The following is an 18,188-nucleotide window of genomic DNA, read 5'->3' as shown; positions in this document are numbered from 1 at the left end:
CATTTTTAGGAGTAGAAAAATCTACAAAGTATAACAAATTATGCAAATAAGTTAAGACATTATCATTAGGAAAAATATACTTATATTACAACCATTTTTCTTTAAAAGGTCCTTAAAATAAGTGTTCCATGTAGAAGCTGGCTGGATGGTTTATCTTCCTCTTGCGTTTTAATTTAATGCATAATTAAACTGGTTTGCAAACTTCTCATGTCGCCTCTGATCCATTTGGTTCATTGCGCTTATCACTCGTTTCACTGAACCTCTGCGAGAAAAAATAAAAAAAATAAAATAAAATATCAAGCGTTCGTCTAAAATAAACAGACACAGTTAGGCTTATCCCGTCCTCAAATAAAGTCATGCTAGGAGTGTTTATAGATATGTTAAAAAAGGAGGAATCATTAATTACGGATCGGTCCTCCTAACACTGCACTGATGAGGCAGAACAAATTAGACATGCTAACTAAATTAAGTACTGCAATACAAATAGTTTTAATTCAACAAGGTTTTAATAACAGGAGTAAACAAATTGAAGGCTTGGTTTAATGTGTACACTCCACCTTACAAGATAAATGGCATACATCCAAGGTTCTTTAGAGGCAGCATGCATATTAGACAAAGCTAGAATATCTTGGTTAATCCAGAATGTTTCGGTGTATTTCATAATGGATATTCTGGCCACTGTGCCTTTGTACTTTACAGGCTCTAGGGGCATTCAGTGTCTGGGCACACAGGAGAAATGTGCTTTTGTGGAATATGGATGTGACACTATGGTACTTGTAAAAATAATAAAATTACTAAAGGGCTTGTTTAAAAAAAAATAAAATACTATAATGAAGTATGACGTTAATATTTGGTGCAGTTTATTAGTACTTGGCTATATCGAACCTCTGCAATGGAGACAGATATCAGACGTAACAAAAACAAAGCAACGATAAAAAAAAAAAAAAAAAAAAAGGATTGCACCAATCCAAATTCCTTTGATTTATCTGCACCCCAGCTACCCAATGTCCTGGTAGTCTAGTGCAGGGGTAGGCAACATTTCGCGGACTCCATCTCCCATGATGCTTTGCCATCATTATAATTGCATAATAGGAAATTAAGCCCTCAATATCGTGGGTGCTGAAGGTTGCTGGCCCTTGGTCTAGTGTAAAGGAGCAGACATCCCTCTTGTTTTTTGTTAGCAGACACGTTTTTTCCAATATTTGTGGTAAAGAGAGGAGGGAGAGGTGCTCCATTCCCCAGAATCCTCCTGTGCATTCCGTGCTCAGGCAATAAAGGGGGCATGTAAATCCATTAAGCTGGGGACTTGGAATTATCTAAGCAGAGGCTAAGCCCCACATTTGAGGTTATAAACTCAAAGATATGTCTGTTTTGTTAAGGATACTAGTAAAATCCTAATTAGGGTTAATCAGTTCTACCTCATATATACACATTTAGAAGTGAGTGACAACGAGTGTATGTAGATACTAGTGTACTATATCTGAGGAGTATTGACCAATATAAATTAGGAGCAGGAGGTCACAATGAGCAAGCAGTAATTTAGCGATCAGATACATATAACTCTACCAGAACAGGAGTTTTAAAAGTAAATATATAAACGTTGCCAGTGAAAAGGACATGAATATAGAGAAAGTATCTGTCAATATCACAGTACCCAGGATTCCCGTTACTAATGTCTGTTACAGAAAGCAGATCTGTTTTGGCAAACTCAATCTGACAAATCCCACATAGGACTAAATGAATGTTCGCAGCTTTTAGAGTAAAACGTTCTGCTGGTTACTTTCTCCTGTACTATCAAATAAAAAGAAGTGAGCAAAGGAAGAAATGTGCGTGCCACAAAATCTACCCACTGAACACTCGAGCTTTATATTAAACTGTACCTGACATATAAAAACCATTAATATTATTCACAATGGTGTAGACCAGGCTTCTCCAAAATCCGGCCCTCCAGATGTTGTTGAACTACAACTCCCATTATTCTATGAATGAAATAGATAGGCTGAGAATCATGGGAGTTGTAGTTCAGCAACATTCTGGAGGGCCGGAGTTTGGGGAAGCCTGGTGTAGACATTGTGTTAACATATTTCAATATGGTGCAGAGAGTTAAAGTATACTATTTTACACTTTTTTTTTTTTTTTTTTTTTAAGAGTAAACATTCCAATTGCTAGCAATAAACAAACCTTTTTAGCCATTTTCTTTTAAAGTAATAGAGATTTTCCAGCCAGTCAATCAATTATTGGCATGTACCATTATGCTGACAATTAACTTGACAAGAGAGAAACAGGACTCTTTTATACACACGCTCTCTCACAGCTACCCCTCGCTCAGCCTGGCACCCCTCAATCATGTAAGAAAGGGGAAGGAGGTGGAGCAGGAGGTGAGCATTCCATTAGTGTAATACCCACAAGGTAAACATGATGGCAGCATTCCAGTGCTGGACAGGAGGAAGGTTTTCATCTAATAATTAATTCAGAGACATCATAGAACATTATGGTCAATTATAGTGATGTCAAATGAGTTATCAAAGTGGGATCAAAGTGAAGCTGTCATTCGTTGCATAATGGTCTCCAATACTTGGAAAATTCTGTACCCCAACAAGTTTATAATTAATGCAGAAACCTGGAAACCGGGGGGTGAGAGGTATATACCAAACATGCACAACTTAAAGGGACAGTATAGGCACCCAGAACACTTCTCCTCAACGTCTGGATGCTATATCCCCCTGCCCCTTTGTTTTAAATGCTTCGAGTGGCTGTCACTCGGACAGCCACTTCTGCCAAACTTTGCTATTCCAATCAAATGGTCGGATTGGAGAGAGCATCTGATTGGCGCAGTGCGGCACTTTTCCCTGCATGCGCACTAGCCTTCCTACGGGAAAGCATTTGATTGGCTGAGATCATTGATCTCAATGATCTCAACCAAGGAGACAGGATGGCAGCGTGGAGATTAGCGCTGTAAGGGAGACATGGGAAGTAAAATTTTTTTTTTTTTATCTCCCTACAGGAGGCAGCCAGGGGCCTAAATGGCACACAGTGCACTATAGCACTGAGAATACACATTTATATTCCTAATGCTATAGTTTATCATTAATGACATATTGTTTGAAATCTATCATTTAAAATACCAAATGTGATCAAGGAAACATTTTCAAATCAAAGATGATCAAAATGAGAAAAAGGCTTAAGTTACAGATGGGAAAAGTAAAGGGCAAAATAAAAAAAATACTCTCTGCTGAAAAGTGTAGTGGATACAGAGACTAGCCTTCCAGTGGAAGTAGTAGAAACTAGCATTGCAACATAATTATTACTTGGAATGAGAATTAGGCTGTCCTAAAGCTACAACTTAGTCTGCAGTTTCATTCTGGGCAGGCTAGATGTGCAAAAATGTGCATATACTAAACACGTGTGACCTTGTATCTCTCACACGTTAAATCTTTGACTTTTTTTTTTACATATTTTTTTCCAGTGCGTATAAGTCTGCTACAACTGGATGCATGATTTAATTCCAATTCCCTAGAGCTAATTACACCTTGTTTGTTCTAACAGAAAGGGCACCGTTAATTGATGTCTTGTGTACTCCTATAGTGGTCCATCCCTATGTTAATTAAGACCTGTTGAGAACCACCTTATAAATTATACTCTGACAACATGGCATGTCAAATCTTCTGCTTTATGATCCATGTTGTAATTGGGGAGAACATCATCAGTGAAGATTTCAAAGGAACATGCTGTAAAATGGCTATATTCGTTATTGAAAAATCCAAACCCAAACCCAAACCCTGGAAAGCAAGACATTATGATAAATACTTGGAAATTGCAAGCTTAAAATATAGAACATGTAATTTGATGGTAGATAAGCCAGTTGGCCCATCTAGTCTGTACAATTCTTGCATTTTCTTTGATTTTGTTTAATGTTCGGGACAACAGTGTGTCTATACTAAGCTTTCTTAACCTCCATTATTGTATTGGACTCTACCACCTCTGCTGGTAGGATCATCCATACTCAACGTTCTCCTTTTTTGCCTCTAGATTTGCAACAAAAAGCTAAACCAATAGCTTAGCCAACACTTAGACTCACGCAATGTAGAAATTAAAGCTTATGACATTAAGTCACATTAGCCACGACAGGACAAATGTAAAGATGTCCTTTGCTGACAATAAACAAAGGCTAAAACAAAAAATAAAAATCACGCCACTGGAAAAACCTGTAGGTCCAAAACGCGTTAGGTGTTTGCTGTGACCTTTCCCTGTTTGTTACTTTTTGCTTAGTGATGATTAAACGTCTTGTGGATTTTGAACACTTGCAGTGGCATTTTTAAAAATTATTTTTGGATTTGGTGTTCCTATGCCTGGCAACCGGTCTTCCACTCAGGTAAGTGGGGACTCTGTGTTTCCATTCCCTTTATGTTTATGCTCAAAGAGTTAGGCTAGAGACATCTAAGAGTTTTGCAGTCGCAGTCCCATGTTTTTTTATATAAACAAAAGTTATCAGACTACATGAATAGTTTTCTTTAATAACACATTAAAGAATAGGTGCAGTTTCTTGCATTTATAATTATTTATCATTATTCTAATATATATATATATATTTTTGTTTTTGTTTTTGTTTAAGCATTCTAGAACCATGCTTCCTCTAGATTCCAAATGTTATATATGTTATATTTTAACAGTATTAGATCAAAAAAAATCAAAACCCCAAATGTTCCCAATCCATTTAATAACTGTGGTAAAACTATAGTGAAAAGTATGTAGCATCTTACGTGTTAAACACTTTTTTCTCTAGCCGGGAGCGAGTCGTGTTGGCTTTTTGCTTCAGATCTGTGAGGTTTGGGTATTTTTTCTTTCCTTTCTTTTTGGCAATCTTCCCTTTTCCCGTGTATCTAGATGATCCAAGGTCTTCTCCTGTAGCTTGCTCGATTTCTCTCATCAGTTCCGGATCTCTCCAGTCTGAAAAAGACAGAAACAATGACCTGTGAAAAACATTGTAAATAGAAACAACTGCATCGTGTAGAGGAAGAGTGGGTTTAAGACTGCATAGCAAATAGGAGACGTACTTTCTTGTGCTTAATTCGAAATATCAGAGTATAAGGAGCCACTTTAACAATGAACTTCTTGCACTGGGCCTTGGCTTATGCCAGAGTCCATAAGTAGTAATCTAGGTTGTATCTCCCTATAAGTCATGCACAGACATACACTGGTTAAAGAGGCATAAAGCATCCGAGGCCCTGATAAGCAGTGACTGGTTGTAGTTACAACGGATACAATTATAACTTTTAACACTACATAATACCAAGTGTATGGGGCATCGGTCCCCGAATGAAGACCAAGAGAAGAAACTGCAAAAGTATGTCTAAATCTCACGTAAGATTAATGCACGTAAGAAAAGTAAAATTAGGATGAGGGTTTGCCGTGTGTGGCATTATACAAACTAGCCGAGGGATCGTTCTGCAGCCCTCCATTACAAAACATGATGCATCCTAAAAAATACATAGAATGCCCAACCACACATACCATGTAAATTATAAAATGAAAATTGGAAAAAATAAATTAAAAAAATAGCTTTTAATTAGCTGTTGGGTTGTGCAAGAACCCCAATTGTGACAGTTCCCCTTCAATGGTAATAAAGGACTAAAACAGAATTTTTATCTTCTATGCTTCATATTCCGCCTACTGTGCCTGCAATATTTATATCAGAGTCACCCAAACCTAGTCCTTCCCTATCCTGTAGCACAGAAGTTAAATCCAGCAAAAGGAAGCAGATATCCCCTGATTCGCTCCTTGTAAAGAGATTACTTAGCGGTAATGAGAAGATCTCACAGTTTAGAAGCCTGGTGAAAGGAGCAATTGTTTAAACACAAGGAAGATGGCCCTCTTTCCAGTGTGGATGAAATGAGTGCTTGAGTAAAATGAAGGAGCAATTTAAAAGCTTTTGAGAAAAATCAATAAAATGCTTTTTTTTCTTCTTTCTTTCTTTCTTCAAACGTTGATCGGGCCCTAAACCTCTTCATATATTGTTACCGAGTTTAGTGGCAGGGAAAAGAAAATTACACAGTTTGTGTGGGTAGGTGAGAATCAATATTGTCGTCAGTAAATAGATGCTATTTCACAACTGACTGGCCAGGGGCTTTTTCTCCCGGACTCCTCTTATACCTGTCTGTTAACAAGTCACTAAAGGCCAAAAAAACAGCTATCCCTCAGCACCGAGACAAAAAAACAGGCACTTGATTTGCTATAAAGTGCTATTGGAAACGGACAACAAGGGAGATTAGCAGGTCAGTGCAATAACTTCTAATCCACAAGGGTCTGGCTCACTGCGATTGGGGCGGGCAGCTACTGAATAGAGTTTTAGCTTCTGTAGCTGATATTAAAAAGCTAGCGACCATATCCGAAGGCACATACTTATAAATGGATTGGCCAGCCCACAGCAGTAAAATTTAACGGTTTGACCTGGGAACAGTCACATACAGAATCCTCAACAATTATCTGACTATTCTCACAACTCACAAACCTACGTCAACTGCACACAGCAAGCCACAGGACTCTATATGTATATTTAAACATATATATATATATATATATATATATATATATATATATATATATTTTTTTTTTTTTTTTTTTTTTTTTTAAAGGCCTGGATGTTTTTTTTTTGCATTTGCAGGGCAATATCTGAACTCTAGAATTTGAAGGCATTTGTCCACTAAACCATGGGTTGTGGTCATTTGTAATGCTGAATCAAAGATAGCATATTGAAGGATTCTTTCTGATTTAGCTTTTTTGCCTACCTTTGCACCTTATCACAAGTCATTGTGGTATATTTAATCATTAAAAAATTCTTTTTTACAAATAAAATGGTGTAGCTTAGTGCTCCTCAACCCTCTCTTCAAGGCACACCCAACAGTCCAGGATTTAGGAATCACCCAGGTGTGTCTAAGGTGTTTAAAAAAAATAAAATAAATTAATATAAAAAAAAAAAAACACACCTTAGACTATAAAAAAAATTTGTTTTGTTTTTCTAAACACCTTAGAAATACCTGGGTAATCCCTAAATGCTGGGCTGTTTGGTGTGCTTTGAGGAGCACTGGTGTAACCTATGATGCACATTCAGAATTTCCCTTTAATATAATCAGTGCACAGTTTGGTACAAGACTGTTCATATTTTCACATGGAAATATTAACATTAAATTAGAACGGATATAATGCAGCGAGGTCCAATTTTGCTTCAGAATGGCGAACTGTGGCCATAATTCATTAATTCAACTTAAAATTTGCCAAAAGCCAATTGAAAGAGACATTCAATTCATTCAAATCAAAAGTGGTGGTGCAAGGGTTGATAATATCTATCTTCAGGGATGATATATCTGATAGAGAACTCCTAAATGGTTTGTGGAAAAGAAGGATTAAATAAAGATTGAGGGTTCCATGGACACCTTATCAACCACAAGAAGCCATTAGAAGTGCGTATGGTATAAAGTGATGGAGAAAATGTTCTTGCCTATGTTGTACGCTTGTTCCAACCCCACATGATATGCCACTGGGATGCCCATGTATATTGTCAGCCAGTCCCATTTTTTCTTTTACCGTATATACTCGAGTATAAGCCGACCCGAATATAAGCCGAGGCCCCTCATTTTACCCCCAAAAACTGGGAAAACTTATTGACTTATTGAGTATAAGACTAGGGTGGGAAATGCAGCAGCTGCTGGTAAATTTCTAAATAACATTAGATCATAAAAAAATTACCGTGTATTAATAGAATATTTATTTACAGTGTGTGTATATAATGAATGCAGTGCGTGCGTATGAGTGCAGTGCGTGTGTATTAGTGCAGTGCGTGTGTATAAGTGCAGTGCGTGTGTACGAGTGCAGTGCGTGTGTACGAGTGCAGTGCGTGTGTACGAGTGCAGTGCGTGTGTACGAGTGCAGTGCGTGTGTATGAATGCAGTGCGTGTGTATGAGTGCAGTGTGTGTGTGTGAGTGCAGTGTGTGTATGAATGCAGTGTGTATGAATGCAGTGTGTATGAATGCAGTGTGTGTGTGTTTGAGTGCAGTGTGTGTGTGTTTGAGTGCAGTGTGTGTATGAATGCAGTGTGTGTGTGTGTGTGTGTGAGTGCAGTGTGTGTATGAATGCAGTGTGTGTGTATGAATGCAGTGTGTGTGTATGAATGCAGTGTGTGTGTATGAGTGCAGTGTGTGTATGAGTGCAGTGTGTGTATGAGTGCAGTGTGTGTATGAGTGCAGTGTGTGTATGAGTGCAGTGTGTGTGTATGAGTGCAGTGTGTGTGTATGAGTGCAGTGTGTGTGTATGAGTGCAGTGTGTGTGTATGAGTGCAGTGTGTGTGTATGAGTGCAGTGTGTGTGTATGAGTGCAGTGTGTGTGTATGAGTGCAGTGTGTGTGTATGAGTGCAGTGTGTGTATGAGTGCAGTGTGTGTATGAGTGCAGTGTGTGTATGAGTGCAGTGTGTGTGTATGAATGCAGTGTGTGTGTATGAATGCAGTGTGTGTGTATGAATGCAGTGTGTGTGTATGAGTGCAGTGTGTGTGTATGAATGCAGTGTGTGTGTGTGTGAGTGCAGTGTGTGTGTGTGAGTGCAGTGTGTGTATGAATGCAGTGTGTGTATGAATGCAGTGTGTGTGTGAGTGCAGTGTGTGTATGAATGCAGTGTGTGTATGAATGCAGTGTGTGTATGAATGCAGTGTGTGTATGAATGCAGTGTGTGTATGAGTGCAGTGTGTGTATGAGTGCAGTGTGTGTGTATGAGTGCAGTGTGTGTGTATGAGTGCAGTGTGTGTGTATGAATGCAGTGTGTGTGTATGAGTGCAGTGTGTGTGTATGAGTGCAGTGTGTGTGTATGAGTGCAGTGTGTGTGTATGAGTGCAGTGTGTGTGTATGAGTGCAGTGTGTGTGTATGAGTGCAGTGTGTGTGTATGAGTGCAGTGTGTGTGTGTATGAGTGCAGTGTGAGTGTGTATGAGTGCAGTGTGAGTGTGTGTGATGCAGTGTGTGTTTGTGTATGTGTTGGGGGGTGGGCATTTTGATTATTGTTATTTTATTATTTTAATCTTTTTTTTTGTTGTTATATTATTTATTTATTTTATTAATTATTTTTTTTTTTTTTTTTTGGTTAGAGTTATTTTTTTTCATTATTATTTTTTTATTAGAATATATTTTTTTTTTCGTCCCCCCTCCCTGCTTGATACATGGCAGGGAGGGGGGCTCTCCTTCCCTGGTGGTCCAGCATTGGCAGTTCAGTGGGGGGGAGAGGGGGCTGGCAGAGCTGTAACTTACCTGTCCTGCAGCTCCTGTCAGCTCTCTCCTCCTCCGCGCCGTCCGGTCAGCTCTTCTGTCAGCTCACACTGTAAGTCACGCGAGAGCCGCGGCTCTCGCGAGACTTACACTGGGAGCTGACCGAGGTGCTGAACGGACGGCGCGGAGGAGGAGGGAGCTGACAGGAGCTGCAGGAGAGGTAAGTAACGCTCTCTCACAGCCCCCACAGCCCCTGTCTGTATTATGGCAATGCAAATTGCCATAATACAGACTATTGACTCGAGTATAAGCCGAGTTGGGGTTTTTCAGCACAAAAAATGTGCTGAAAAACTCGGCTTATACTCGAGTATACACGGTAATTTATCATTAATTTAATTTATTTTATAAAGTGACAAATGATAACATGTTGATTATTAAAATGTAAAGAGAAATGATGCTAAACATTCATGCTCAGTTACTATTATTGTTTAAAGACTAAAACTGACAAACCTTGTTCTTGGGCCTCTTTTTCTAACTTCATCTTATCTTCTCTGACACGGTCTTCAGGATTAACTGGAACACCAAGCTCATCCCGTGGAATTATCTTCCCGTGGAATGGACACTAAGAAATGGGAAACAAAAATTAGAACGTGTATTCTCTCTAAAAGTGAACCTAGAATTGACCCTTTACTACCAAGGAACAAGGGACATTTACCTTTTAGAGCTGGTTTTACCTGTATTAGAACACACCTGAGAAATAACAACATTGTTGATTCCAGCGATGTTTAACCAGAATAGTGAAAATTATGTAATGTGTGACACTGGCCGCTACGGATTCCAGCAACATTCCTGGTACTTCATATTGAAGGCAATGTAAACCCGGGGCACTCAGAGGAACAAAAACTTGTAGACTCACTGATGTAAACCAATTAATTAGATTTGCATCTTGAATTAGTGTAGAAATGCCCATAGAGATCATCTGATGCATTTTGTTTACCTTAGGGGGCTTTCTCCATAGATAAGCTACAAGGTGGACAATATGAAGCAGATGTGCTTCATCCACTTCAAGCAAACCATGATAGTTACATAGTTACATAGCTGAAAAGAAACTTGCGTCCATCAAGTTCAGCCTTCCTCACATATGTTTTTGCTGTTGATCCAAAAGAAGGCAAAAAACCTAGTCTGAAGCGTTTCCAATTTTGCAACAAACTAGGAAAAAATTCCTTCTTGACCCCAAAATAGCAGTCAGATCTCTCCTTGGATCAAGCAGCCATTACCCCACTAATTAGAAATTATATCCCTGTATGTTATGTTTTTGCAAGTATTTATCCAATTGCAGTTTAAACATCTCTTCAGGCAAAGAATTCCATATACTTATTGCTCTTACTGTATAAAAACCTTTTCTTTGCCTTAGATGAAATCTCCTTTCTTCAAGCCTAAATGTGTGACCTCGTGTCCTATGTAAAGCCCTGTTTATGAATAGATTTACAGATAATGGTTTGTACTGGCCCCGAATATATTTGTATAATGTTATCATATCCCCTCTCAGGTGCCGTATTTCCAAACTAATCAGATTTAATTTTTTTAACCTTTCTTCATAACTAAAATGCTTCATTCCTTTTATCAATTTTGTAGTTCGTCTCTGCACTTTTTCTAATGCCATGATATCTTTCTTTAGAACAGGTGCCCAAAATTGCACAGCATATTCAAGGTGTGGTCTTACCAGCGATTTATAAAGAGGCAAAATTATATTTTCATCCCGATAATTTATGCCCCTATTTATACATGACAAAACCTTACTGGCCTTAGCAACGGCAGATTGACATTGCATATTGCTACCTAATTTGTTGTCTATAACAATTCCCAAATCCTTCTCGTGTGTGGTTATCCCTAATTCACTACCATTTAGGGTGTAAATTGCTTGTGCATTCTTAACCCCGAAGTGCATAACTTTAAATTTGCATACATAATAAACAGACAATGTCTACATGTGAACTAACACTAACCATGTAGACCACTTAAAGGGACACTCCACTAATCAAATACAAAATAAATAAAATCACAGTTTAGTAGATATACCCCAAATGAAAATATTTAAATATGCATATTTTTACAAGTCCTCCTCTCCTAACCCCGCCCAGACTTTCTGAGGCTGTCCAATCACAGACTTCCCAGTGCAGCTCAATGAAAAGTCTTTAGAAGGCAGGTGCTTTGAGAAATGCTGCCTCTTGAGTTCAGTGCAAATAAGCTAACTGAACAAGGAAGTAACAAGACCAGTTGTCTGCTTGAAAAACTAGGGGGGTGTAACCAGTATAATTTAGAAAAGTGTCAATTTCTATTGAAATCTGCACTATTTCCAAAATGAAAAAAGAGGACACACTCTTCACACATAGAGCTTTTCAGCAAGCTACAGTGCTTTAGAGGTCTGCATTGTCCCTTTAAGAACAGCAAAAATATGTGAATTCTACAAAAGCATTTTTACTATGTTACTTGTAAGAAGCCTTCGAATAAAGGTACACTATTGCTATTTACTAACGAATAAGTATCTAAATAACTACTAAAAAGCTTTGAAGATGTAGAACGCGGTCATTAGCTGATGTTCAGGAAAAGTCTAGTAAAACTGGCAGACAAATCTATGTCTATACCCACAATAAACTATCTATACTGTACTGACTATACAGGGGCAGCAACGGACCCCAAACTATGTGAACTGATCTGCAATGCAGTGGCTGCTTGCACCGCACACAATTTTCACTTGATAGTGATTTATCGTGAGCGTTAAAATCCCTTTAAAATCCGCATACTTCCCTGTACACAGATCAAGCCTCAATAGGCAATTCTCGCTGTACATACGCCACAGCATCTGCTAAATGTACTCACCTTGCGCCGATCTTGACGTTCACACAGGCTTCCATTGGGAAGCGGATGAAGGCACTTGTGTGTCACTGGTTCAAATTTCCCTGGAACTGTTATGTAACGTGTTTTTAACATGGCTTCAAATTCTTTACTTTCCACTTCTTCTTCCATGTCGTTAGTCGCCCAGAATCGATGCTGAGAAGCGACCCTATATTCATTAATAGACAAAACGAGATAGATAAATAGAAGCACTAAATGCGGCTATTGATATTTCGCTTCATTGGATTAAGGCTCCCAGCTTGCATTATGTGAACAATCTAATTATCCTGCAAACATTGCACACTTAAGAAATGATTACAGGCCCACATTCACTGGTGATTTTAGTAATCTCGTGTACATAGCTTCAAACCCGCTCTTCATTTTCTACTTGGAGTTTGTTTTATAAAGCTTAAGCTTTCTCAGGATTTAACTAATTTTCTGCACCAACAAACCATACGACGCAGCATTTTGCACTTGCCATAGCCAACAATTGATAAGTCTCAGGATCAGCGTTGCTTGGCTTTACTTCTTCATTGCCCTAACCTGACATTAAGTGTAGCTGCAAATACATCTGGGCCAAAAACCAATTAAACAACACAACTCCGTGGTCAATACTGCCTTAGCACAGATAATGTTACTGTGTGGGAGACGAGATGTTCAGAGAAAACACAAAAACAGTTAAGCTCCTGGTCAATGCAAGTTCTCAAACCTGTCAGGAGAAAGGTAATATTCAAGTATTGACGGAGAGAGCTAAACACAGAAGCCTCAACGACAAAAAATAAAATAAAATAAAAATCATAAACGAATAAAAATCAGTTTTAATATTTCCAGTATATTTTGTTAATTAAGATGCTTTGGAGAACCATTATATCACAATACAAAGCACAAAACTCCACGTTCTCTAGTACAATCTGATGCAAAATAAGAGGGAATCTAATAAAATGTACATGGCACACACCACACCAGGGCTGTTTTAAATATTTCATAGAAAACGAAAACAGTTTGAACACATTTAAATGAATACTACAAACTCCGAACACACTTCCAATCGCTGAAGTGTTTTAGGAGTTAAGTGCGTGCCCCCTTTTTCTTATTTTAGAAAGTGCCCATTTCAAACTAAAAATATCTTAAATTCTAAATGGGGTTTAAAATAGGCTAACATTGTCATACAGGCATTTTTTTTATGCTTGGTTGGTGTAAAATGTTCCTAAATTTTTTTTTTTTTCAGGATTTAAGACATGTTGGTGAATTTTGTTTAGATAATTTGGCTGCAGATCAAGAAAGAAAGAAAATTATGATTTCACACAACCAAATGAAAGCTAGGCAAGAGAGGAGGCGCATTCATTGAATGGTAAAAATCACAAGGTAACCAGTATTTTAACTAGGTCGGTGCCAAAGCAACTCTAACAGCGGTTTACTGCAGTCTGCAAATATGCCTGTAACTTTAAGAGTAAAAAGATCAATCGCGGTTAAAACAAACCAAAAAATAATCTTTAGGTTTCCATCTCTTCAAAACAAAGGGGCTCTTCAGTTCAATTTTTAGATTATTTTCAGTGTTTAACTTCATATAAATGTGGGAGGCGAGTTCCCACTAAAGCACACTTTTATGGTTAATGCATCTTCCTGAGCCATAAACTGATCATTTTGGGACAGAGTGAAAATAAATTATCTTTTGTTAGTTTGGCATATCTGTAGTAATCAGCTATGTGGTTCAGAGGTGTGCCCTCTATTTTATGGCAAAGCATAAAAAGTAAAGCAGCCCAGCAATCGGTAGACAGGCTGTGAAATATGCTTTTGATTTCACCTGTGACTTGAATAACTCGGTTGTAAAATAAAAAGCCTTAGTAGGGACAAGTTCCAACCAAACAATCACTCCTTTCTGTCCACCTCTGCAAAACTCTACGGTGTTAAAGGACAAGGCGGGAGCCAAGACAGGCAGAGGGGCATATGGGAACCCAACCTCTATCCATATATCTTTTACAAAACATAAAGCGGAATCCAGGCTTTGTGTATTTAAAGACGTATAAAGAAAGAGAGAGGGGAAAGGACAGGAGAGAGCAAGGAACGGTAAAATATGATGCCAAGAAGCCTAGTCTTTAATTTCGCTCTAAAATTTGAATGATCTTCTGTTGTTATAATAGATGAAGGCAGAGTGCCCCAGAGCTATATACCAAAGCATGTATTATTACCCATTTAGGTGAGGATCATCAGCGGTTTCTGGCAGAGAGTAAACACCTCCTACAAATAAAACAGGTTGCTAATGTGTAGTACCATTGTAAAATGTCTGAAGGTGACTTGTTTCTTCTCAGGTAGGTAGTGCAGATGGTGCAATTCAGTAAATAAGTGGTAACTTTCATATTTGCAAATTTGAGAATTAGGAGTTTCCCTTCTTGGCTGCACTAATCTGCTGTAACTGTAAGCTGCATGGATTTTGTTTATCAAAGTGTTTCCTTCCCACCACAAGTGCTCACCCAACCATAATCTATCAGGGCGTAGAATTCTAGATTCCCTATAGTAACAAGAACTGCTGCTCCAACGTGGTCACATATAATGAGTCGTGATCTAGGTTTACTTGAACCAGTCCTATAATCACGGTTTTCATGTCATTTTTATCTAGAAGACGCACTCTTGTTGTAACTTTCATAAAAAGAAGGGTATCGTTCCAATGGAAAAAGGTAATTTCTTTCCTGAAACTTATGTACGTATATTACCCTTTATTAATCATAGGATGGACAAGTGGACCCTGGTGTCTTCTTTGTTCATTGTGTTTCAAGTATAATGTTTTTTTTTTAATAAACTGGGGTTTTGGCTACTGCTTGTTGTCTACGATTATGCTCAGTTTTTAAGTGTGGGGTAAAAGAGAAAGTATATTATGCTGTTAACTATGGTGGACCAGAGGTGTGGTATCTTTCATGCAAGATCTATTTCTTCATACAGCGCATATACAAATAAGTCTGCTTCAATCAGCCAGCCTTGGATATTTTTGAGGTATACCAAGATGATAGCTGAATTTAACAGTTAATAAATAAAGAACACAGAATAGAATAAGTGATAAGGATTATCCTTAGGTGCCCCTGTATGCTACACTTTAATGGTTAGTCTTGTTGCCTGGCCTAAGTTCATCATCAATATTCAAATGGTCAGGAATGATGCAACGACCCGAGATCGGACGTCTAAAAGAATCAGGCAACACGGTTATCAAGAGATGTTGTATGTAGCTTTGATACTTTCATATCCAGCCAGAGGTCTGTAACTACGGTAGCTGGGCACACTTTGAAGTAGTGCATGATTGATGTACTGAGTAAGGGTCCAAACGGACTTGAGCTTAACAATAGTGTCAATAGGCATGGCATAATTTTTCCATGTATAGTTTGCACGCAATAGGAATCAATCATAATTATGATATTCAGAATAATTATACATTTAATTAACCAGAAAGAGTAGGGCTTCAATGATATAATATTGGAGAGTAGAAAATCCACTCTTAGTGAGTGTGCCCCCAAGGCCTGCAGTTTACCTAACTGTTGGCCTAGTCTAGGAGTAAAGGATTTAAAAGTTTGAGTTCTGGGGAAAGGTATATTTCGGTTTTGACATTGTTTATACATCCTGGGGTCTTTAACTTTTTATTACCCAAACAGATGATATTTAAATAGAAAAATCTGTCTCAGATTAACTGTGGGAAGGACTAAGTGTATGTCTGATCCAGGTCTCCAAAGCTGGACTTCCAGCTGAGGGTCCCAAGTTGGTTGGCTAGCCCTGGTCTAACCTCAATCTCTCCCTTCAATGGCTTTTCAGGTATTATGACTGTCTGATATGTCCAATGTTAAGCATCTCAGTTTTAGCACCCTTAATTTAAAAAAAAGAAAAAAAAAAACATGAGAAGGTGATAGAATAAAACCTAGGATTTAAGTAGCCGTTCATTACAGACTATAATTGCCATTTGAAAAAACAAACAAAATAAAAGCATGTTGAAGGAACAAATCCAAGATAAAAGCTATGCTCTCTCGGCTGAAATCCCTGCTAATGAAAAAGACAAAAAAAACAAAACACATGTATATTTTACTAACCTCAGTATTTTCCCAGCTGTCTGCAACTCCTGTCCCAAATAGTGGGGATCAAGTCCAATGGGAATAACAGGTGCGACAGACTTATCTTCTGCTTGCTTTTTACATTTGCTGCTGGGTTCTCCGGAAACACTAAAGACATGAATATATAAACAAACAACATTTGCCAGGCCACACAAACAGAAATACAGTCTCCCTCTGATAAGGGAAGGGTGGGATTTCCGGATCAATGCCAGCACACAGACAATGAGCTGCTAGAGGTTAAACCCCATTGATTAATTATATAAGTGGGACTAAGGAAGACACTGAATCCCAGTGGATTTCTGAGACATTGAAAACATGAAAATAGTTTTTGCCGGTTTGTTTTACGTGTAATGAGATTTTTCCCCTAATCCCATTTTTCGGTCGTTTTTTTCTCACATTTTTAGATTTTTCGGTTATTCTACTATTATGGTGAAAATGTAAGGACTATTTTACCTTATGGGCTTCATTTTACAGCTGCAATGTTAATTAACTCCCTGTGCTTCTCTCTCTCTCGCGGACCTGGCTATTTGAAAATTCATTGGCAGTCAAGGTCAACCCAAGGTCATCTAACACTCAAGTTACACTTAGTAAACTCAAGCTTGCTGAAAGATGTGTGTGTGAAGAGGCTGTCTCATTTTGAAAAATGTGGTTAGCTCAGTGGAGTTAAACTCAAGAGGCAGCAATTGCCAAGACCACGAACCTTGCAAAGACTTTTCATTGAGCTGCATTGGGATGTCTGTGATTGGACAGCCACAGAAAGTCTGGACTGGGGAAGAAGGGGAGGTCTTGCAAAGGTTACTTCCTTCATTGCAAATTCTATTTAATTTAAAATGTATTATCCCCTGAACTGTCGATAGCTTGCTAGACTCCACAGAAGCATTCTGGGTTTGATTAAAGGATCACTATAGTGTCAGGAAAACAAAGCGGTTTTCCTGACACTATAGTGCCCTGAGGGTGCCCCCACCCTTAGGGACCTCCTCCCGTGGCGCTGAAGGGGTTAAAACCTCTCCTGCCCGTCTGACGTCAGCTCCCCCGTCCGGCGTCACTGGAGCTGAATGCACAGCAAGGGCTGCGCGCGCATTCAAAGTGTCCATAGGAAAGCATTTCTCAATGCTTTCTTTTGGACGCTCTGCACGATGGAGGCAAAATTCGCCTCCAGCGTTGCAGATGCGCCTCTAGTGGCTGTCCGGAAGACAGCCAATAGAGGCTGGATTAACCCCAAATGTAAACATATGTTTACATCTGCAGGGTTAAAACCTGAGGGACCTGGCACCCAGACCACTTCATTGAGCTGAAGTGATCTGGGTGACTAAAGTGTCCCTTTAAAGTTCACTTTAGATAGCAGGCAATAAGAACTTTTAAAGTTTTTTTTCATGCATGGAGTGGGAGTCACAGCCAGGGGAGGGCGTGACTAGGGCTGCATGGACAGAAACAAAAGGGATTTAACTTCTAAATTGCAGCGGATTGAGCAGTGAGACTGCAGGGTCATGATCTATACACTAAAACTGCTTACTTAAGCTAAAGTTGTTTTGGTGACTATAGTGTCCCTTTAAGATATAAAAACTGCTTTCTGCAGAGTCTAAATACACAAGTCTATACTTCCACAGAACATTATGTTAAAGGGACACTACAGTCACCAAAACAACTTTAGCTTAATGAAGCAATTTTGGTGTATAGATTATGCCTCTGCAGTCTCACTTCTCAATTCTCTGCCATTAGTGTCCCTTTAAGAAATGTGCACAAAACAAAAATTGCCGTCGTTGGAGGGAATTGAGTACGGCCAAAGTTAAGTCACTACCATTTATTAATAGCATATGTTATTTGTCATACTTACCCGTTCCGGAGCTCCTTGATCCGGCGGCAGGTCTGACTCTGCATGCTGTGCGTGCGCGTCTATTAGGACGGAGTCGCGCTGACGTCATAATGGCGTGACTTAAAGTGCCAAACCAATTGGTTTG

The 18,188-nt window shown here is 38.8% G+C and overlaps 1 protein-coding gene across 1 annotated transcript in view; it reads right to left on the bottom strand.

The window, feature by feature from the left end:
- The window catches only part of UVSSA (UV stimulated scaffold protein A), a 63,545-nt gene continuing 45,357 nt past the window's right edge, over positions 1 to 18,188 (bottom strand). The window contains exons 10-14 of the mRNA XM_063459837.1: positions 16,210 to 16,338; positions 12,128 to 12,311; positions 9,758 to 9,869; positions 4,761 to 4,947; positions 1 to 262 (exon numbers count right to left, since the gene is read on the bottom strand). Of these exons, the coding sequence (XP_063315907.1) occupies positions 169 to 262; positions 4,761 to 4,947; positions 9,758 to 9,869; positions 12,128 to 12,311; positions 16,210 to 16,338 (706 nt within the window). The 3' untranslated portion in view covers positions 1 to 168. The remainder of the gene's footprint in view (positions 263 to 4,760; positions 4,948 to 9,757; positions 9,870 to 12,127; positions 12,312 to 16,209; positions 16,339 to 18,188) is intronic.

This window comes from Pelobates fuscus, chromosome 6 (genome assembly GCF_036172605.1).
Source record: "Pelobates fuscus isolate aPelFus1 chromosome 6, aPelFus1.pri, whole genome shotgun sequence".
Classification (NCBI taxonomy): Eukaryota; Metazoa; Chordata; class Amphibia; order Anura; family Pelobatidae; genus Pelobates; species Pelobates fuscus.
This window is presented reverse-complemented; position numbering and strand designations above follow the sequence as displayed.